The sequence below is a fragment of the Chanodichthys erythropterus genome, chromosome 15, assembly GCF_024489055.1.
Source record: "Chanodichthys erythropterus isolate Z2021 chromosome 15, ASM2448905v1, whole genome shotgun sequence".
NCBI classification, from domain to species: Eukaryota; Metazoa; Chordata; class Actinopteri; order Cypriniformes; family Xenocyprididae; genus Chanodichthys; species Chanodichthys erythropterus.
In genome coordinates this window covers 2,946,047-2,969,475 of record NC_090235.1, presented here as the reverse complement: position 1 = coordinate 2,969,475, position 23,429 = coordinate 2,946,047, and the positions used below count along the sequence as shown (strand labels likewise).

The 23,429-nt window shown below is 36.9% G+C and overlaps 1 protein-coding gene across 16 annotated transcripts in view; it reads left to right on the top strand.

Annotated features, from left to right (window-relative positions):
* pleca (plectin a) overlaps positions 1-23,429 on the top strand; it is a 94,545-nt gene that overhangs the window by 30,590 nt on the left and 40,526 nt on the right. For 5 of the 16 annotated variants that reach the window (XM_067410837.1, XM_067410832.1, XM_067410835.1 and 2 more), the window contains exons 1-2: positions 11,928-12,473; positions 21,754-21,815. In XM_067410837.1, the coding sequence (XP_067266938.1) occupies positions 12,326-12,473; positions 21,754-21,815 (210 nt within the window). In that variant the 5' untranslated portion in view covers positions 11,928-12,325. Of the gene's footprint in view, positions 1-5,316; positions 5,518-11,926; positions 12,474-18,288; positions 18,564-21,753; positions 21,816-23,429 lie in introns of those variants that run through there. The other 11 variants (XM_067410840.1, XM_067410838.1, XM_067410836.1 and 8 more) reach the window with 5 other exon arrangements.

Below are 23,429 nucleotides of genomic sequence, written 5' to 3'. Positions count from 1 at the left end.
ATATATCGGTGCATAGTTAATGATGCCCCAAAATAGGCAGTTAAAAAAATTAATTAAAAAGAATCTATGGGGTATTTTGAGCTGAAACTTCACAGACACATTCAGGGGACACCTTAGACTTATATTACATCTTTTAAAAAGAAGTTCTAGGGCACCTTTAAGTCTGATTTTGTAGACGGCCTTTGAGAGATGAATTTCTTATGATACTTTTAGGTATTGTGCTTTTGCAGTAAATATCAGTGTCTAATTTTAAGAGGTAGTGAACACAACAATGACATCCTGTTTTTTATTTTATTTTATATTTTATTTTATTGTGTGCCTGAGTCTACAATGTAATAGGGCCTAAAGTGCTTAGTTCTTTAGATCAACAATTTTATCAGGAAGTTGAAATGATAACATCATTGGATTTAGCCCTTGAAAGTAATGATTATATTGCTGGAAATTGAATATTTTTTCAATTTATATAAACCGTATACAGAAATGACTACAAAATCAAATATGTGTAAAGGACATAAACGTCTCAAGCAAAAGGCATGTAGCCCATTCCCTACTACTACTACAGTTGATTCAGCACACTATAGGAAAACTGGGGTATTCCACTAATTAGCAGGGTTTTATGGAGTGCTACTCTATTATTCTTTTTTTTTTTCTTTTTTTTTTTTTTATTCTTATAAAGTGAACATGTGCCATGTGTACTACTACAACACTGACTTTAGTTTCTTATTTAAGAAATGATATGATAAACAGGTTCAGCTGCACTGTTACTATAAATGAAGATCCCTCCCTTTCATTCATTCTTTTAGTATATGTGCCTCGGGCTTTACTATTCTGAGGAACTGAATGATGTGTTTGTAGAGTTACATACAAAACATCTCTGTGTTGGTTTATCATGGCATGAACTCAAATATATCAGACTGCATAGGTTGAGATGACAGTATTACTATGAAAATCCCATCTTAGTCATTATTTAGTGTAAGCAATGGAACAAATTAGATGGCCTTAAGATGGATAGGGTCAGGACTTTGTTCAGCTGGAATGCCTGCAGTGACTCAGAGGGGAAAGAGTGTCTCAGAAATGCAGTGTTCATATGCCAGATCTCTGACCTTTTGAGCTCTGCAGAAAAGGGGTCTACGATGCCTTTTTTAGAGCAAAGCCCCCCATGTGGAGGTGCTTGTTTTTTGCTTCTCTTTCCTCATGCACTTTGAAGTTGACTGCTTTCTTACTTTATAGTGACTTAGGCTTTGCATAAGAGTTTTGTTATTTGAAATTGTTTTGGCTTAAACTTTTTGTGAAAGGAAATAATTTCAGGAATTAAGGACAGAAGCTGCTTTGTTGCATTTTTGAAAAACACAAAAGAGCCCGTGGCAAATCGATAACACCCTAATTGAGGCAAAATGAGTGCTGGAATCCTCATGCCACTTTCAGACAGACAGGCGATTTATAAGCCCAGGAGGACAGGCGCCCACAGAGAAATATGAAAATGATGTGTTCTATGGGTTTCATAAAGTCTAAATGGTGTGTTAGAGGACAGATCTATCTATCTATTCATCCATCCATCCATCCATCCATATCTCATATTTGGCCCATTATAGACTTCATTCAATCATAGAATTATGGTGTCTTTTATATGTGCTTTAATATGTCTTTGAAGGTTTTTTTTTTTTTTAAGAACTGTAAAGGTCTTGGCATCTTGGCTCAGTTTTAAACAGCACAAAGAGGCCATAGGTCATGGCACAGGATGGAGCCTACACCCCCTCACAGGATAAGGACAGCTGCTCGACTCTATACTGCCACCTCCTGTTCATGTATCTACAGAAACTTTATATTTAAAGTTAAGACAGATCTTTAATTCATAAATTATCATGGGGCTGAGATGCATTTACAGTCAGAGGCAGTGAACTATTTTAAAACAAACCATTCATCTTTTGCTCCAGAAGTTTCCTTTTCCCAGGCAGATAAATGACACAGAAAAAGTAAGAGATCTGAGACCAATTAACATCCATTCATTTTTTCCCCTCTCTCTCCTTTTGAAATGGGCAAGAAACATGCTTGCTTCTGTACTCTTGACGATCATATTAAGATGTTGCCAACTCAATCTTACCGAAAAACGTATTTCCAGCTTTAGCGCAGACTGCAGAGTGAAATAAAGACAAACGGGGTCAGAGAGACGAAAAGGAAACGCTGTCGTCCTTCAAGTCATTTCAGTTTAGTAAGTCAGACTAATTGCTTTAAACAAGCCGTAATGGAGATTGATGATGGTAGTTCCTTCATGGAGGATCTGATCCAAAAGGGCCAAGGTAGGCAACATTTGCTTTGCATATTTAAAGGAACACTTGAATAAATAAAAATACAAAAAGCCTATTTTTTTATTTAAATACAGGATTCTCATTCTGAAACTTGCTCTAATGTCCTTTCATTTCTTATGTTGACATTTGATTCTGACTACTTTATCTTATAAGCTAAACACACATTATTCGATTTATTGCAGTTTACATTAGCACACATCTGCATGCTAATGTTTATTAGATGTGTTGAAGGGCTTTTCTTGAAAAGTAGATGTGGAGTTTCCTAATTGGTTGTTATCTGATGTCCGTTATATGTTTAAAAGCTACCCAAATCCAGTTGTATTCTAGGTTGTTAGTACCAACTGTATTTCTTTCCTGCAAAGCTTTAATATTTTGGTAAGTCCACTTTACGGATCCCTGCAGAATTTGAAACTCTTGAGGTTTTACTGCAAAAAATCTATTTGACAAACCCCAGCAGACTTGAATTGCAGTTGTCTGGCAGTCCAGATTTGCAAACCCAGTAGTTGAGGTTCCCATTTATTTTCTAATTCTAGCAAATTTAGGGACGTCCCACTGCTTTATGACTTCAGAAGCGTTACACAATGAGATCTTTGTTATATAGGCTGGTTTGCACCATAGACTTTTTTCCATATATATACTTCTTGAAAAAGTAAGAAAATAAATCCATTTGATATTTTTATACAGTTAAGTGTATAATGAACTTTACCACCGATGCAGGGATGCAGATTTCCACAACGGAAAACATTTGGATTGAATAAAACCCATGGCCCTTTTTTTCTCTCTCGCTCTTTCTCTTATTCTCCCTCCCTGTTTCCTTCCCTGTTTTTCTCTTTTTTTCCCCTTCTTCTGACTGTTGTACGCCCCTCTGGATTTGATCAGCATACAATGTCTTGAGGTCAGATGTGCTACATTAGCAGTTGGTGTCAGTATTTTGCTTGAGAAAGATAGAAGGGCCAATTTTGTTCAACATGAACCTCTGCTGCTGTTGCTGCCGATCTCGACCCGATGGTAGGTTGGAACTGAAGAACTGTTCTCATTATTTTTTTGGGCAATATTTGAAGCTGGGCATTGAAATGGACCCTTGTTCAGGGGGTCTTGCTTACGCAATGGGCACGTTTTTGTCTGATATATAATTTATATTGCATAACTGCTACTCCTAATAATATTTTTTGTGTGATTTAAAAGTTTAAGTTAAGTGTATAGTGTTTAATTTTATTATTCATTATTCAGAGCTTTTTCAGTTCTGCTTGTGTCCATTGATACTTAGTATCTCACCTACTATCCATCTCATGCTCGATGAATGGATGGCAGGTGAAATTGTACCACACTTAAAAGGAAGTGAGGTCAGAGTGTGGCCTGTAGAGGACGCCATTTTGGTTCTATCCATCAGCAGTTTCGAGTTTAGCCTAGTAAACTAGCCTAGATATAGGTGCAGACTGCAGATGGGTGTGGTCTTGCAAGTTGCAACTAATCAAGATAATGTATTTCTATTCATAGTTAATGTCTTTGTCTGTCTATCTATCTATCTACAGTATGTCTGTCTGTTTGTTTGTCTGTGTCTCTCTCTTTCTCTGTTCTATTCTCAGTAACCTGGAAGATTATTCCTAGTAGGTTGTGTGTGTTGGCGTGTACCTTTTTACAACCACAGCCCTGAGTGACGGGTATCTTGGGGGTGTTGCATACCTAAATACCCGACCTGGATTCTCTTCTACTTTTAAACTCTTCCGTCGTCTCATCTATGCATAGCATGAGTCCCGTTTAATGTGTCGCCGGCTCTATTTGTGGCGTCTTTATTAGGTAGTGTAGAACTGTAATGTCTGTGCCCCTCCCTGCTGCTTGGTCACATGGCCATAGATCACAAAGATGGTCATTGTCACTGTTTTAAAACAGTGGTGCTTGTGCCAGTTTCATTTTAATGGCATTGCTTTGTACATTGTTACAGTCCTGTAATGTGATAATAGATGCATAATGTGGGTGTGTGTTGGAGTTTTATGACTTTGGGTGTGCCATGAACTATTTATTTGGAATCAAACATTCACAATAATATCCTTCACCACAGCACTTTAAGTACAAGAGGACTGTAATAGTGGATAACTGTGCTGTGGGTTCTGGATGTTCTCATGTTTTCAGTATTTCAATAGCTCTCTCCTGCAGAGGATAAAATAATATGTTGATTTGTCTTTGCTGTAGGAAGTCTAAGACATCTGTCTAGTCTGCTTGAATTTTGTTGAGTTCCCACTGTTTAGAAATGAGAACCTATTCACAGCGGCCTTTTAATTGTGGGGGCGTCTGGAAAGTTACAGCACATGGCTAAAGCTGGAAAACATATGGAAGTCATTTACTGCTGGAAGTACGGTGCAGTTACATAATGAATGAGAGAAACTGCAAAAATTCACTTTAATATGCTATATACAGTTGTAAATTTCCACTTACACGAAATAGGACAAAATAGTTGATCTGTGTTAATCCAGTGCAAATTCTTTTCATATTGCAGACCAAAAACCCTTGGCACAAGACGTTATGTAATAGATACAGACTCTTATCGGCTGCCGAGGGCAAGTGACTGTGTGCGTATGAGTGTGTGCGCTCCTAAAAACAAACCTCACTCATGTATTATTAACTTGAGCCGGAGACTCAAGCCTGACTGGAGAGGAAAAAAAAAACTCCTACAGTAGATTATAAGAGAACAACTGTAGTTGCCATGCTACATGATCTCTTCTGAATCATAAGACTGCAGAGAACCAACTGGAGTGAGCGAGCCTGCTTAAACGGAGCACAAAAACAAAAAGCATGCAAGCATTGAGCTATTGGTCAAGGCGAAAGTGGTTGTGAAAGGAGGGCGGGAGGTGGAGGAAGCTCAAATGCTTTTACCAGTCAACTGAGTCACGGGCTGAGAGAGAGAGAGACAGGGAGAAAAAATAAAAAAGGACAGAAGGAGGGGGGGCAGCTGTCGTTTAGAGCTCTCGTAGTTGGAGAAACTTTGTTGCTGGGTACATTTAAAGCCCCCCTGCTTCCTCCCCCCTCCTATCTAGCCTCCCTCACCTTTCACCTCCAGCCTTGCTCCGGTGCGCGGAGCTCACAAACTCGATCCCAGGCCCGATGCCGGCAAACCCTTCTGGAACTGTGTTCCCAACCCTGGTGGTTTTGGGGCATGTGGCCACCTTGATAGCCGTGTGGAGATGGATGCAGCGAAGAAAGCGAGTCAGCGAAGGTAAGATGAAATCAGTTTGACACGCTAAAAGCTAGAAAAAGTCACGTATCTGTGTTCTTGATAGTATCGGACAGCGCTTGTCCTGCGTGCTGTTGCTCTCTCTGTACACATGTGCTGCTCAGTTTCTCTCTACACCTCCCTCTCTCTCTTTTTTTTTTCCTCTGGTGTGTTGAAACTGTGGGGTTAACCCTTTAAGGTCTGGGCAGTGCAGAATGACGTTACAGCCTTTGATGTGTTGCAGATGCGTGCTGTTGCCTGTGGCGAAAAGCTCATTCATTTGAAGCACTTTGTTTGGGTTTGATTCACAATTCTGGCAGGTGTTTGTTGTACAACCTGTATTTTGTTCTTTGGTTTAAGGGCCTTTTACTTGACATAATGCATCATCATTTTTATTTTTATGAATGTCTGTGTCCTACTACAAGTTGAAAAACATGTCCAGTGTTTTTTTTCCCCTGTATATTCAGAAGTGTCTTACTGGTATGTCAAGAATGCAAATTGTTATTCTTAGTGTCTAGAAGGAGCCACCTGGTTTCAGTTGTCCTGACAGGGTTAGCCTAAGCCTAAGGCGTTTTACTGTAAGACATTATGAAAAAGCTGTTATCAGCTAGTCATCCTGTGAGGACTGCAGGGACATTTTTCTGTAGGCATGAAGGCAAAGCCCACACCTTAATCCTAACCTTCAAACCTGCCTTTTATCTGTCAGTCTATTTAAATAGATATAGGTGTGGAAAGGTGACCCGTGTCCATAGGCGTGTCCTCGGTTACTGTCACTTCAGACAGTAGTGCGTGGATCATTTTTTTGTACCAACAGTAAATACTGACTTGGAAGCCATAATTTACATAATGTGTGTTTATTTGTGCTGTTGAATGGCTATTATTTGCATAATAACGAAAGGTTCTAATAAAACATCTCTGTCACGTTAACAAGAACAAAAAAATTTCTCTGATGACCTTGGTTTGGTGTGTTGTTTTCATTGGTTTTGTTTTTGAAGTACCTCCCTGTTTTGTTCAGCAAAGGAAATGAATTGAATTCAATGTGTTTAAAATGGAATTTAAAAAAAAAAAAAATAGTACGGATACTAGTGTAATGACAAATGCATGTTATTTTATTGCAGACTTTTGACTCTAGCTATATACCTCGTAAAACAGATGACTCGTTCGTTGATGGAATTAGTTTAATTGCATTTTCAGCACAATTCACTATTGTTCTGTTGTTACTTTGGCCATCGGGACTGGGTGTGGCCTTTGGGTGTTAGATATGTACTCAGGGCTTGTTTGACTGGTAAATGAAGGCTGCTGCGCTGGAGGACAGGTTACGTTGCATTGAGACACCTGGCCAGCGTTCACTAGCTTTGCATTTTCCTGTGGTCTCGTCTTATAGATAAACCTGAAACTCCAGTTTGTGTTGTGTAGCAAATTTTTTAGTAGATGCGCCTTGATTAAAAAACATCATCGTATTTCCTAATATATATTTTACTGTAGCTATTTTAGTTTGAGTATTTTAGTTTATACTACTGTTCAAAAGTTTGGGGTCAGTAAGATTTTTTTCCTTTATTCAGCAAGGAGGCATTAAATGACAGTAAAGACATTTATAACATTTCTGTTTCAAATCAGTGCTGTCCTTTTACCCTTTCTATTCATCATAAGGGCTTTTCACACTGCGCTTAACCCCCGGGTTATCGTCATTCTAAACATCGCTTTTAACCCCGGGAAAAGGAACATTTCACACTTGTAATTTAGAAGAAGGGGTTGCACCGCTTTTTTTACCCGGGGTTATGAAACCCTGCACTGGAGCAGGGTTAGTACCACTTTTGTGGTGTTAACCTCGCATTGCGGTGCCAAACTTGTACAGTGTGAAATTATGTGGTATTAGAATGTTACAGCTAGATGCCTAGCAACAAACAACCAATCGCGTACTCCTATTTGCCTGCTTTGGACAGTCAAGGAAACACTGCACTTTGTATATAAACAGTAAATTAAGTGTTTGATAGGAAAAATGTCAAATACTGACAGAAAATGCGACGATTTGAGTGAAGAAGAGATTGTTTTATTATTACCTTTTATAGTCTGAAATGTCCATTCAGTATAAACTCGATAGTACAGTCGGCAATACGAGGATGTGCAATGCTGGAGCTAGCCTATGCAAACAGGTTGTGTGCTGCGTTTATCCAATCAGTGACACAGACACCGCAACTAAGCAAATTAAGAACGTTAACCCAGGGTTTAGGAATGTACAATGTGAAACGTCAGCTTATAAATACCTAGAATTAATTGTTAACCCCAGATAAATTATGAGCCATGTGAAACGTGAAGCAAGATAACCCAGGATTCCTTTTACCTGGGGTTTAGAATGGCCCAGGGTTAACTATTTCAGGTGTGAAAAGCCCCATCACAGTTTCCTCTAAAATATTTAGCTGCAACTCTTTTCAACATTAATAATAATTAGAAATGTTTCCTAAGCACCAAACTAGCATATTAAAATAATTTTGAAAGGATTGTGAGACATTAAAGACTGGAGATTAATGGAGTAAAATTCAGCAATGACATCACACATAGAACATTTATTTTAAATTTAAATCTAAGTATTGAACAATATTGCTTTTTGATTAAATAAATGCAGCTTTTAATATATTAATAATAAATCTTAAGGACCCTAAACTTTTGAGTGGTATTATGCATTTGTGCTTGAGCTATTGTTAAAATTCTAGTATGCCTTCCCTTTTCTGGGTATACTGACTCATTTGGGGTTTTATGAGGTGAATACTGGTGACAGTGCTAGCGGTTGCTCTTCACTACAGAAGCAGGTGATAAGGATTACACAAAAGGTTATGTCAGTTTTAAGAGATTCGGTCGTATGCCAGTTGAAACGGGGCCGGCTGCGGTCTGTTTGATCACTGAAGGTCATTCAGTTGAGGTGAGTAGAGAGCACTGGCCATAGTAAAGGGTAGTTGTGTAAGGTTGAGTTTGAATGTCAGCTTGTGGCAAGTTTAAAGAAGGTTATGTTAGGAATTTGCCATAGCTAGTTTAAATTAAGAAACCTCTTCCTCTGCAGAGAACGCAGTGCCACGACAGTTTACTTGTGATGTGTGTATCCTGGATACAACCAAAACACCCGTCATCATACCCACGAGCAACATTAAGTTCTTGACTTGAGGCTTTAAAACACGTCAGCTATTAGATGTGTGCTCATTTGATACAAGAGCAAATATCACAACGCATATCCCTAGCATGATGGTGTAATAATACTTTAACCTTTATGTCCAGTTAATATAGTACTCTGTAAAATAAAAAAAAAAAATATATATATATATATATATATATATATATATATATATATATATATATATATATATATATATATATATATATATATATAATTAAAATTATTCTAGTTATGGGTGATTCATCATTTAGACTAACTTTTCTGTCCTCTTGAATGATTTAAGATTATATTTTTATCACTGAAAAATAATAAATATATTTTTTCACTCAATTGTATCTTAATTTGTCTACTCTTTAAACAGCATTATGATAAAACTGCAGTTGTTCCCCCTCCGTTTGGCCTAAAACACTGTGTTCATGGTAATCCAATTTGAAATGCTGACTACAAACACGGTTTTTCAGATTTTCCTTTGGGGGGTTTTCTCTATAATTTATGATTCTTCACAGCCTTTAGCCACTGCCTAACACAACATGCTGGATCCTTCATTAGAAACCTAAAGTAACTCCCGCTAAATGTTTACCCTTTGAATTCTTGCACCCGGGAACAATACAAGTCGACACCATTATAAGTTTGCTAAGAAGTATTTTCTACTAAAGCAAGGAGGTATTTGACTTTGTTCAAGCGTATACATTGTAGACTGGTGGGAGTGGCCCTGGATTGCAACATGACCAGTGCATTATGGGTGTTGAAGTTTTCCTTCCTATTTAGTGAAAGGGAAGACAACAGCCTTTTTCTATGTTTTCTCTATAGCACTGATTTCATTTTTTTTTTTTTTTTTTTTCACCTTTCTACTGCATAGGCAGCTAAGTCTTATTGAAAGCCCATTTTGCCAGTGATGACGTACCCCTTTAACTTAATTTAAATGCAGAGTGCTAAAATCATGACAATTTTTGAAATCTTTGAAAAAAAGAGAGGAAACGTTGCATTTTTATTAGGAAACTTTTCTTGAGCCTCTGCCCCTTTAATCAATAAAGGCTAATAGTAAAGTGCCCTTTCAGTTGTTTTGTGGTGCACCCTGGAACGTGATTTCAACCGAATTTGTATGATTCACCTTTTACAAATTCAAATGAAATCACCACCTCGTAGCATAGTTATGCTTGCCCTTTAGATCAGGTTAAGATAATTGGGTTAATCACATCATACATCATATGAAATGTGATTTCAAGATTTCAAGTTGGCAAGGGTGCTCCATAATGTATAGGGAAGAGATTAGACCTAATTAAACCTCATAAAGAAGAGATTGCAGAAGCTTATCATTGTATTATACATACAGTGTTTCAGTGCTTTTTATCATACCAAGGAAACCTTTAGGAGGGACTTGACATTTTCATGATGCCACACCTAGATAATATAGTTAGTTAGTATGAAGAATGTTTCCCTGAGCTTCACAAATATCAAAACAGTCAAATATCTTTCAGATATTTGTCAGTTACCCATGCACTCTGATGATTAGATAACACATTCTTCTGAAGCACCATGTTTTGCTTACAGTCAAACAGCCATGAAGCAGGCAGAAAAACATTCAGGAACATTAACATTCAATAGATCTGTATGAAACTGGATAGAAGTCCTGTATTGGTGGAAAAATCTGGCACATCTGGGTGATCATCTGCCTACCTTATGTTGCATGTTCATCCCAGTGCGAGATAGATTGGAGATTTGCCATTTAGGACATTTAGAAGGCTAAATGCAGTTTTGTAGTCGGGTGGAATAACAAGTCTGGTATGTGAAAACCAAACATGATGTATTTTAAACGTAACGGTAAGATTGTACTGTGTGAATTGTAAGATAGTTCAGTGTGAATTCCTGAGGTAAAAGGCTTTTTGTACACAAAACCAGAGATGCTCATAGTCCTGTTGCAGATGCATTGTGGTATAGTGAGTCAGATTTTCTGAATGCGTCAACTATGAAGAATTCCCTCAAATGAAGTTCTTATGTTGAATGACTCACAAACATCACAAATCGTCTTCGTGATTCTGAAAGCTTTTGGTTTGAGTCAGTCTGTTTTGTTACCCACCCCATTCATCTGTTTTCATTAAATGCATGAATTATATAATTTATTTTTACTGGCTTTTATAAGTCAAGTCTCATTGTATAACATAGCTCTTCACATCATAACACATATTTCAATGCAGATTTAAAGAAAATAATGGTATATCTACAGTAAGGATGCTAGAGAGGAAAGAAGAAATTCCCTAAGGTGAGTTTGTTCTTTTGTGAGCAGTTTAAATGCTGTGAATTGGAAGTGTAGTTGGGGGAAAATCTTAATTCATGTTTCTATTGAGCATGAGCTCATCTCACAACCATATCGCCAGCTCAACGTGTCCCACCTGTATTGACACCGCCTTTGTTTGCATCCCTATTCAAATATTGAATTACCTGCACTCCAACAGAGTCTTTGAACATCAGTCACACTACCTCACAAAGTAAAACACATTTAGTTTAGAAAATCCTTAGTGAACAAAAAACTAAATATAGCAGCATTAAAAAGCTCTCCATTTTCCAAATCATTTTAGTTTCATTATGTATTGCTTCTTAAATTGTATTGCTGTGTATCTCTGCTCAAGGCACTTTGGTTCAACTTTGTTGTTTGTACAAGCGATTTATGATAACTAAGATTGGGTTCAACTATTTGCTTGCAATCTTAAATTGTGCAACAGATCCTGCTTCTACATATCAGGACATTTTCCTGATGAATTTATGACTTGACACCTGTTGCCTAACATCCGTATATCACCAGTGTTGGAATTACGCAAGACTTTTATGAGGACTTTCTGTATTTCCGGAGCCCTCAGGTTCTTTTCGCGCTTCCAAAAGACTATTTTGGCGCCTTTATAGCACTGCACTTAACCGTCTACTATGTTAAAGACTTTTTTAAACAGTGAAATGTATAACAAAGTGATAATTTGTAGCTTTCAGTCCCACACTGAATGGAAATCGTTCGAGAGGCGTACTGTTGCTATAGTTACCTCCTCTACGAACTTGACTTTGGTTAGTGAGCTATTATTAGTTACTAAAACGTCGAGATTGCTTGTAGTTTTAAAGCAGTCAAATTAATTTACCTTAACTATAATTAGTAACCTGGTAATATAATCGATATGTTATATGAAATTTCTTATCTTAGCCCCTAAAGCAATAACTGCTTTCGAAAGTTAAACTGCTTTGAATGTGTTTCCAAATAGATAATTAGATATTTTTCTCCTTTCACACGTTGTTTCAGGATGTGTTACGAATTATATGGGAAAAGACGAATGAATTCTAAATGTTTTAGAAAAAAAGAAAGAAAATGAAAAAACTTTCCCTTAACCAGTAACAGCGGCGAAAAGCCCATATGGGAGGAATCACATTTCAATGGCAGCCCGGGAGAAGAGTTTGTCCCGGAGCTCGAGCAGAATGAGCGCAGCTTCAAACACATTGCGATGGGTTGGGCTAGTATTGAGGTGAAGCTTTCACTGCTTTCCCAGTGAGACGCCCCTTCGTTTTTCAGTCCCAAAAACAAATGAATCCAAACGTGCGCGGCTGATACAGAGTTTGGGGAACTAAACTAAACCACAGAGGGAGCGCAACAGTTTATCCTCTGTGAACATGGCTGGCGCGGGTGACATGTCCGCGGCAGCTGCGCCGTGTCTCGCTATATTCAGCCTGGATGTGATTTACGGACGTGGGAACTACATTCACGAGATGAGCTGCGGTGAAGTCGGACCGCATTTATACAGCCGCATGTGCTGCGCAGGTAGGTGATGTAGCTACTGAGGCACCGATTTTTGCCGAATGCATCAGGCGAATAGGAGGAGTTCGATCGAGGGGGGCGATAACTGTCTGTGAGGGTGCGCGCGCGCATGTGTTGTTTAGTTAAGGGGGGAGGAAAGGGGTGTTGTGTAGTTAACCTGTTTTGTGCCAGTGTAATAAACATTCTTAAATACTGTCCTGCATGTTAGGGAACTCAATATGTAAATTGTGTGTGTGCGTGTGTGTGTGTGTGTGTGTGTGTGTGTGTGTGTGTGGTTCGATGACATTACGCTCAAGCATGCTTATTGTGAAAACATTTCCATTATAGGTAGCCTGTAGTTGACATGCCATTATGTGATTTGGTAATGTGTCCTGTAGTTTAAAATATTTACATTACAATTTTAAACATTTTTTAATAGCATTTCCTAATTAAAGGCCTAATTATTAATATAATATAGCCTACATGGAGTCAGAATATAGGCGTACATGGAATATTACAGCGATATCACACGAGCAATGTTGCTGCATATACGAGCACAGTTAAAATTAATTTCCCACACCACAGAACTATTTAATTGAACGGCTAAAAGATGATTAAAATGATAACAAACAAAGAAGAAAGGATAAAATTTAAATTGGCTAGTTTAATATATATATAAATATATATATATATATATATATATATATATATATATATATATATATATATATATATATATAATTACAAATGAAAAAAAAATAAAAACCTTAGTGCTGAAAAAGTAAATGTCTATTTATAATACAGTGTATAATTAACTGAGAAATTATTAATGATATATTAATTAATATGATAAATTTAATAAATGAATGAATATAACAATGTATAGGATATACAATTAAAAAGACAAAATTAGAAAAATATACAAATTACAGCTGTGTATATACAATAAAGATTTTTAAATGTTTTTGAAAAAAAAGTCTCTTATGCTCACCAAGGCTGTAGTCTATTTAATTGATCAAAAATACAGTAAAAACAGTAATATTGTGAAATATTATTACGATTTAAAAAAAGAACTGCTTCTATTTAAATATATTTTAAAATGTAATTTATTCATGTGATGGCAAAGCTGAATTTTCAGCATCGTTATGCCAGTCTGGAGTGTCACGTGATCCTTCTCAAGATACATCTGTTATCAATGTTGAAATGGGTTTTTGCTGCTTTTTTTGTGTAAACCATCGGAAACTTTGGGCTGAGGAAGATTAAAAAATACATTTATTCAGCAAGTAGCCCTATATATACATTAAATTATGCTTTAAATAGAAATTGATAATAACTGTGAAGCAAATCAGCATATTAGACTGATTTCAGAAGGATCATGTGACACGATACAGCCTTGGTGAGCATGAGAGACTTCTTTAAAAAAAAAATAATAATAATATTTTAAATGTATTTTTACAGTATTTTTAATATTAAAGTAATTATTCCTAACGTTTGACTAGTTGTGTGTGTGTGTGTGTGTGTGTGTGTGTGTGTGTGTGTGTGTGTGTATAAATCTTTTTTTCTTTTTTTTTTTTCTTTTTTCTTTCTGGGTTCTGTAAATAAGTTGTTTCACTAACTATAAACATATGTGCGTATTGTTAGAGGAAAAATTGCATCTCAGCATCTCCTCACTTTGGAAAAGTGCGCCTCGCTGGACCAAAACCGCAATGACTCTAAAAATATTGGCGGCTTGTTCCTCACAGCTTCTGTATGTTTGGGTCTGTTGCCTCAGTAACCGGTCATCTTTCATTTTCCACTGAAACTAAGTGACTGTCTGAAAAAGGTTTAGACATACCAGCTGCGAGGAACACCAGTGTACAAAGATAAATGTGCGAAAATGATACAAGAATTATGGTCCTTGTCTTTATTAATTAAGTGATAAAGTGTTTTAAGTGCTTTGTTCTATCGAATTGGAACAGTGGCCACTAGAGGGAGACATTTTGTTAGGCGTATCAACTTCTTTCTTAAAGCATTCCTTTTCATGCTGTTCCAGTAACCATAGCACTGTATTTTTCTCAATTTTATTTTCATTTTATCTGTCCAATAAAATGATTTATAGAATAATTTGACAACTATTCTGTTTCCATCTAAAACGTAAATGTAGGCTTGTTTCAGTAAGTTTTCCAGACTCTATTTCTGCATCATAAATCAGGGCCTTTTATGCAAGTGAATGCTTGAGGGAATGTGAAAGAAGGCAGACCAGAACATCTTTTGCTAGCAATCCAGCCTTGTTTATGAATTAACTAGAACATGTTGTCACAAGTCTGACTGGTTGTTGGAGGAGTGGTCGTTGGTGTGAACCTGTCATAAGAGTTATTGTAAGTCATTGTAAGGAGCAGCGGCATTATGTACCTGATGTAGGATGAGTTACTGCTTGAGTGTATGATGATAGTAGGTGCGTGCAGGTCAGGAATGAGCGGTTGACAGTTTGGGGTTACGGAGCTCCATCTGCCCCATCTATCAAATCACATTTCTGCATGCTTTTTCAACTAAACAAATGACCTTTGATCTGATTTTGTTTTAGAAAAGAACACTTCAGAGAAAATCAAATTCCAGTGTCTGCAGAATCTGGCACCATCCGTAAAACTGTCAAATTTTCACACTCTTTGCCCTTTTCCTGTTTACATCTTCACATCACATCACATCACACATATAATCTGAATACTGAGTTGTATTATCTGTATGATGGGTATGTTTTTATAAAGGATTAAATGTGTATGGTCTGTGTGTTTTGTTATGGTGCTCTCAAATAGTGCTGAACTTGCGATGCCTGGAGTCAAACACATTTGGTACCTGTGCATACACGTTCTTACTGCTCAGAGGTATTTTGTGACTTGCATAAGGACTAAGGAATTAACCCGAGGACAAATTCCTTTCAAATGGCTCTAAAAGACTTTTATAAAATTTAGTCTTTTGAGCATCTTCAAAATTGTTTGGTTATTCTTAAAGCAGTTCACAGTAGATAGTTATATTACACAGATAGGTTGTTTTACTGTATGTATAACAGTTTCTTTGATGATTACTAGTGATTCTGACACTAAAGGATTTATAACTGCAGAAATCTGTTTGCTTTCATTCTTAAATAAAATTCAGTTTTAATTTAATTAATTTAACTTGATTATATAATTTGTTCATCACACTGATACAATTCTCACAAATATACAGCAATAATTTTGGTTAATTTCCATTGGGACGTGGTTAAACATTTGTCAGATGTCAGTAATTCAGTAAAAAGCTCTGACAAACTCTGGGTTCATTCAGTGGAATCATCAGACTGATTTAGACAGATAACTTGGAATCTTGTGCATGATTCATTTAAAAAAAAAAAAAAAAAAAAAGATCTGACAATCAAGATTTCTGTGTGCAGATGTGTTATTTATAGGCTCTGTTTACCCCTGGTATTAAGATGCGTTTTTGGTTGATCGGATCACAAGTCGATGAGGGAGCCACATTCCCGTTTACACCTGGTGTTTTAAAGAGTTAGTTCACCCAAAAATGAAAATAATGTCATTTATTACTCAACCTTATGTCGTTCTACACCCATAAGACTTTTGTTCATCTTCGGAACACAAATTAAGATATTTTTGATTAAATCCGATGGCTCAGCGAGGCCTGCATAGACAGCAATGGTACTTCCTCTCTCAAGATCCAAAAAGGTACTAAAAACATTTTTAAATCAGTTCATGGTGGTTCTATCTTAATATTATAAAGCGACGAGAATATTTTTTTTGCACCAAAAAAAAAAAAAAAAGACTTTTTAACAATATCTAGTGATGGCCGATTTCATAACACTGCTTCTTGAAGCTTCGGAGCTTTACGAATCAAATCAGTGGATCGGAGCGCCAGAGTCACATGATTTCAGCAGTTTGGCGGCTTGATGCGTGATCCGAATCACTGATTCAACTCAAAAGATTCATAACACTCTGAAGCAGTATTTCACTAGTTATTGTTAAAAAAATTTTTGCAAGACGAAGCCAAACATTGTGAGTGTGTTAGAAATCAGGAGAACATTGTGCTTGGTACATTTTTTTTTTTTTTTTTTGTCTTCAAACAAAACTTGATTCGTCAGCCAACAAAGTTTAAATCCCGTCTGGCTTACGCCATTCCCGTAATGTTTTCTTTTGTGGTCTTTTGTAACTGTTCAAATGCATTTGACCACATGAGCATTTACACTATGAAAGCAATCCGGTTAAATGTGTTTTCAACTACTTCTGGAAGTGGTCGAAAGTGGACAATCTCAAAACGTTTTAGACCTTGTTTGCACCTGTATTTATTTAGTGCTGTCCACTTGTGATCCGATTAAGTTGCATTTCATATTTTAGCTCATCTCATTACATTTGTTGTGTAGCTGTAAACATAGAAAACACTGCTAGTGGCTCTTGTTAGCACTGACTCCAGTCAAGGCAGATGGGTAATAGCAGCAGGTCTTCCAGCTCAAGCCTAAACAGGCCACAGCTCCAAGCTGCAATGCAAAGAATCCTCTATTCCAACATGGATAGAGATGGATTGTCTGTGAGGTTAGGGGGTCTCACCTGTGCACTTAGGAATATGACTCCTCTCACTCCTTCCAGTGATCTCGAACATATGCACAGACACACACTTCAAAGAGACATCTTATTCGCATCTTGCTTGTCATTTTTTGTCCAGCTGATAGAAGGGGTCTGTTGTTCATGGCAAGAGAGACAGAGAGACTCTTTGAATCTTTGCATCATCTGTTTGTATTCATGCGTGCTTGTTTCAAATGCTGCCTTTAGGAGGGTTTATTGCAACCACACATGCACAGGGATTCTCTTGTGTTCAGCCACATTTTTGCCTGTCTAGGATGACTTTGGCAGGACTGCATGAAATAATGTCTTTGTTGTGTCTATCTACATCAATCAAAGAGCATCAGCGACTCCTGACTGAAAATCTGAACCTCCTACTTGAGACTACAAGAGCCTTTCTGTGTGACTCCTGAAATTAGTCACATTTTCCCTCATGAGTGGGATTTCCCGGTTGGTGGAACACCAACCCCTCCTCCCCATCCCAAACAGATGGAATACCCAGATGGAAACAGACCCTCGCCTTGATTTTTCCTTGGTACATTAAATGGTGACTTATTTCCATTGCTTGCTACTAAAGTAGCTTGTACAGTAAAATAACTTGCTCATACCACTTAAAGTCATACCAGTTAAAGTTTTTGTCCTAACCAGCCACAACCATGACCAAGTCAAAAAGCAGCTTGATTCTATTTCTGTGCTGTCGCTCTGAGTAGCTCCGCCCACAGTGAAATCTGAATAGTCCAAAATGCTGTATATTAAACATCAAATATGTTCTGATTGGTTTGTCACTTTGTGGTGAGATTTTGCTTTTAGTGTACAGATCATTTAATTAGGACGCGTTCATGTGCCATCTTCAGACTTTTCAGTGGTCACATTCCCAGAGCAGCTGCTTCTCTTGTATTTGCAGATGTGAGCTGCTGTTAACTATTTTCGAAGTATGCAAGAAATGTGTGGCATTTGTGATTCTGAGCAGTTTATGTATAGTATTTAAAAAGGAACAATACATTTTTAGGTTTTCTTTTTTCACTTACTTTTTGTTATTCATTATGTCATCATCCATCAACACGTGGTCAGCCACAATGTTTTTTGTGTGTGTTTTTACACTTTTTCAACCACACAATTAGAGACCCCGAACCAAAAAGAGGGTGGCTTTTGTATTTATAGCCTAAAGACAGGTTTTTAGCAAGAAGTGTGGAAACAGAAGGAAGAGGTAGAGAGAGGAACAGAACTGGAGGGGAAGAAAAGTGAGAAAAGGGAGGGTGAAACGAGCAGGCTTGGAACACACCCACTCGCCTGCATGGGTCTTCTCTTTTGCTTTTTGAAGCGCCAGACCGGGTGAAAAGAAACAGCTCAGGTGGTTTAAACACATTGGTAGACAGTGCGAAACTGTGGTTTCACAGCAAGAACAGAAGTGCAGGAATGGCTGTATATCAAGGGTGCAGAACGTACTCCACCGACAGTGTCGGCAGTGATGTGGTCTTCACAGAGGAAGGTCTTTACCAGGGGATGCTCAGGGCCATGGATGAAAGAAAAGGTACAATGGAAATTATTCATTCTTTCATGCAAGCTATTAGACACTAAAAATCTATTTTGATATCCTATTTAATATTTCTACAATATTTGCTTGATATGTTCTTCAGTATTATGTTAGAATTTGCATTCTTAATGTGTAATTTGGCCTTTTTATTTTTATTCATGTTGCTTTATTTTGATTGACACATATTTGAGTTTTTTTTTTAGCTATTTTATCATTATGCATTTATTCTGCATCATAATTGGCCCTCCCTGGACAGGTGTAATGTACTTGTAATCTTTCCAACCAATGATAAGTAAGATGTCAAATTGATATTTTGGGGCTCCAAAGGGAGGGGCCATTGCAAAGGCGGATCCCAAATCTGGGCTGTGGTCCTGTGTGCACACGCATGGCATGTTGGAAAAGAGGTCACACAGTTTGGGTACAGCCCAGCTCAAACGTTGTAAATGTTCTTCTCTTATTTTTAACTATATTTCACATTGACTTATTACTTCATACAGTAAAACTCCATTCCCTCAAACTACGCTTTCAGTTTTACGAGTGTCAAATGAGTGCTGTGCACAAGTATGCATTTTCCCCCAGATCTTGTGTTTCTCCCTGTCAGACCATTTTGCTTGGAATTTTAAGTGCATCCCTGATCTGGCCTTTGACCTGTGCAACCATTCAGGTGGTCATACGTCTTAAGCCGGGCACACATTTAATGACTAGCTACAACATTCTAAGACTGTGCTCAACACACAGCGATTGTTTCCTGCGACTGAAGCAGATTTAAATACTTACACACGGGATTTGAACACCGACTGTGATCGCCGACTGATCGCAAGGCATAAGTATCAATTTACATTCGTAATCGGCCTTAAAATCGTTGTGTGTCCTCGGCTTTAGGGCTGTTCTCAGACCAGTCCACTGATGGAAATTATCACTTTGACTTACAGATGCTCAAGATTGTGGTAAAACGCACCATTTGTGACATGTCTCCACATGCTTCTGATTTTTTTAGGATTATCAACATGATAACAAGTGTGTTTATGCAGTGTAAAAATGTAACATAGGATTCCTCAGTTGTGGTTGACTAGATAGATGTGTATTGTTTCATAAAGGACTTAATACAATGAGTCATTATGCTATCACAGGAATTGGTTTTCGTGATCGCATGAGTTTTAAGAAACAGGAAGTGGTATAGTGATGCCAACTGGCGTGGTGACCATGGCAACAGAATGACAGAACAACAACATGCATCCAATGCCTTGCAGTTGTTTTGCTATACAGCTAGTTGTCCTGTATTGTGTTATCTTGTAATGTTTTGATAAAATGGTGATAAAGTGAACTTTTGGAGGTTTATCACAAGTTCAAGAATTTTTCTTTGTTGAAGTTGAGTCATGCTTTCTGGTCATCAGAAATATCATCAATCTAGTGCTTTATCTTGTGACAGAGAGCTGATGTGCTTCCTGTATATCTTTTAACTACAGCTCCACATGCATTCTCCTGTATTCTCCTATTGCTTTCATGCTAGCTCAAATGTAACATAATCAGATAGTCAGAAAGGAACCTGAAAGTGGTGTTTTAATACTGATTTCATTGAATCACTCACATATAGTCATGAAGCATTTCACAAGATCATTGTGAAACCCACTAGATTCAGGATGGTGGGAACATCTCACTTCTTTAGAACGCCTTGAAGCAAGTTTCCACATAAATATTTGATGACATTGATGATGGTAATTCAAGATGAAGGTAAATGTGGAACATTTGAAAGCTTCTAAACAAATTGACGAGCAAATAAATTAGTAAAAATAGAAAAAAAAATGGTAAAACTTTATGCGAGTCAGTCAGAAGCATTTTAGTTCAAGACTTTTTTTTGCGCTAGTAATCATTAGTAAATGTAAATGTTTGATCTCAAGTGAAGAAAATAAAGTCAGTCAGCTACAATAAAAAGAGTGAAAATCATCCACTTGGTTCACTTTCACCAAATTTTGAAGTGCTCAAACAAGCAAATAGACCACTAATTTACACTGTGGTCTCTAAGATATGCTCAGCATGTTCATGATGTGGACCCACCCAATCAGAGTTCACAATTTTGGGTGATTAAATACCACTGAGAAACACTGTTTTAGATTTAGCATTTAATTCTGCTTCATAACATACATTGCCATTCAAAAGTTTGGGGTATGATTACAATTTAAAATAATTGTAATTTTTCTATTTTAATATATTTTTAAAAAAGTATTCCTGTGATGGCAAAGCTGAATTTTTAGCAGCCATTACCCAGTCTTCAGTGCCACATGATCCTTCAGAAATCATTCTAATTTGCTGATTAGGTGTGCAAACTGTGATACTTTTTTTTTAAGGATTCTTTGATGAATAGAAAGTTCAAAATAACAAATATTTGAAATAGAAATATTTTATAACATTATAAATGTCTTTGCTGTCACTTTTGATCAACTTTAATGTGTCATTGCTGAATTAAAGGAATAGTTCACCCAAAAATAAAAATTCTGTCATCATTTACTCACCCTCAAGTTGTTCCAAATCTGAATTTCTTTGTTCTGCTGAACACAAAGGAAGATATTTTGATGAAAGTTTGTAACCAGGCCACTTTGGGGCACCATTGACTTCCATAGTAGGAAAAAAATACTATGGAAGTCAATGGTGCCCCAGAACTGTTCAGTTTCATACATTTTTCAAAATATCTTCCTTTGTGTTTAGCAGAACAAAGAAATTTATACAGGTTTGGAGCAACTTGACGGTAAGGTAAATGAGGACAGATTTTTCATGTTTGGGTGAACTATCCCTTTAAAGTTTTTTCTAATTAATTTCTATGAAAAATTCTATTTTTTTTTTTTTTTTTGTCTAAAAAAAAAAAAATCTTACCCCAAACTTTTGAGTGGTTGTGCATTTTGATTGATTTAATTCTTGAACATTCAGTTTTTATAGTATACAAGTGTATGAAAAACTATAATGACATATCGCATGCAAATATAATAAAAAAAAAGTTTATGATAATTCCTCTAAGCCTTTGCTTCTCTAAAATCCTTTCAATGTGAAACCACAAAGTTCTGTACAGCACTATAATCTAAGAATAAAAGAGAACTACTTATCAGTTCAGAAGTTTCAATTAGTATGTTGTATAACATTTAGTGATTTCTAGTGTTCCTCTCTGATTTGACAAAAGTCTTTTTGTGTCTTGCAGATGAACGGGATCGAGTACAGAAAAAGACCTTCACAAAATGGGTGAACAAGCATCTCATGAAGGTATTGCCATCCAGATAGGAAATCACAATCAATTATAAAAATCAAAGTATACAGCTGTATACAATTACTGCTTATTAATCATACAGTCTGTTGAATCGTGTTGTGCATCATATGCATTATGCATGTTCCTTTTGCTCAATGGCTTGATTCTACACTCTTAAAAATAAAAGTTCTTTATTAGCATTGATGGTTTCATGAGAAAGATTTAACATCCAAGGAACAAAAGGTTCTTTGTAGCTGTAAAAATTTCTTTAGATGTTCATCACACTAAGAAAAATATGGTTATTTTATGAACTGTTCACTGAAATGTTCTTTGGGTAACCAAATATGGTTCTTTCATGGCACCACTGCAAAAAAAATCTCCTTTAGAACCTTTAAGAGTGTATGAACAGAGGAGCTAACAGCGTCTTTGACACAGCAAGTATTTGCCTTCCTAATAAACACCTGAAATTCACTAATATCAAATTGGCCAACGGCCACTTTTATCAGTTCCCTGATGAGGAATATCTCAAGGACTTGTTTTGAGATAATAACTAGTGACAGCTGCTTGATTGGAAACTATTAGCACATACTAAAACTACAGAGAATGTTGTTATTTGTCTGTCATTACATGAAAAAATAACAGTGTATGACGAAGTGCAAGAGTAAAAATCATAGGAGCGTGTGAGAGAGAGAATGGGGAGAAAAGCCATCAATTCAACGGGATATACAGTCTTTGTTTTTCTAACCTGTATGAGAAAACATATGGCGAGTGTACGTAAGTGCTACTGCTGCGGAGATCATGATGGTTGAATAATCATCCTGTACACACCCAGTACACTGCACTGCTGAAAGGCGCTGTTTATTTATTTACGAGTGTGTGAGGATGAGTCATCAACATCTGGTCTCATTTTATATCCCCAAAGAAACAGATTGTTTTCTTGGTACCGCTTGGATTTCATCCAACAGTCTGGCCCACAGGCGCCCCCTGTCCTGAGCTGCTTCCATGAGCAGTTGCGCCAATTTAAAAAAAAAAAGTGTTTCAAAGTGCTTTTCAAAATTCCACTCCAAAATCTACAAGATAAACTTGCAAAAGAATCTGAAAATGAGAAACAACTGTTTTAGCCCTAGAACAAACAAAAGCAACAAGAGTGATGCTTTTCTTTAAAAAGAAAAGGTCTGCCTTTGTTTTTTGACCTAAAGCAAAATGAAACAACAACAAAAATAGTTTAAAAGAAAATGTAACTTGGCAAGGATATGGGTAGAAAGTATATTTTTCTTGCAGGAGCTGAATGTGTAGAAATATATTTAACAATCATTTTTCAGTTTAACCATCTTTACATTTGCCTTCATGTTCTTTAGGCGCTGTTTAATTAAAAAATTAATTATTACCTTTAATTATTAAAATAAATGATTTAAGCACTGCTTTTCATTTTAACTGAAGCTGTGTTAGTTTTTGGATTCTGTTAGACTGATTTTTCTTCCTCCGAGGAGGCGTAGGGTTTATTTGGTGGTTTGCAGTTCAGATCCAGTGACTCAGAGGCTTTGCTGTGGGTTGTTCATGTGCTGTAAGGAAATCCTTCTCATCTGGATGCAGCCATTTGGGATGGAAACCTGGACGGCGGCAAAACCTTT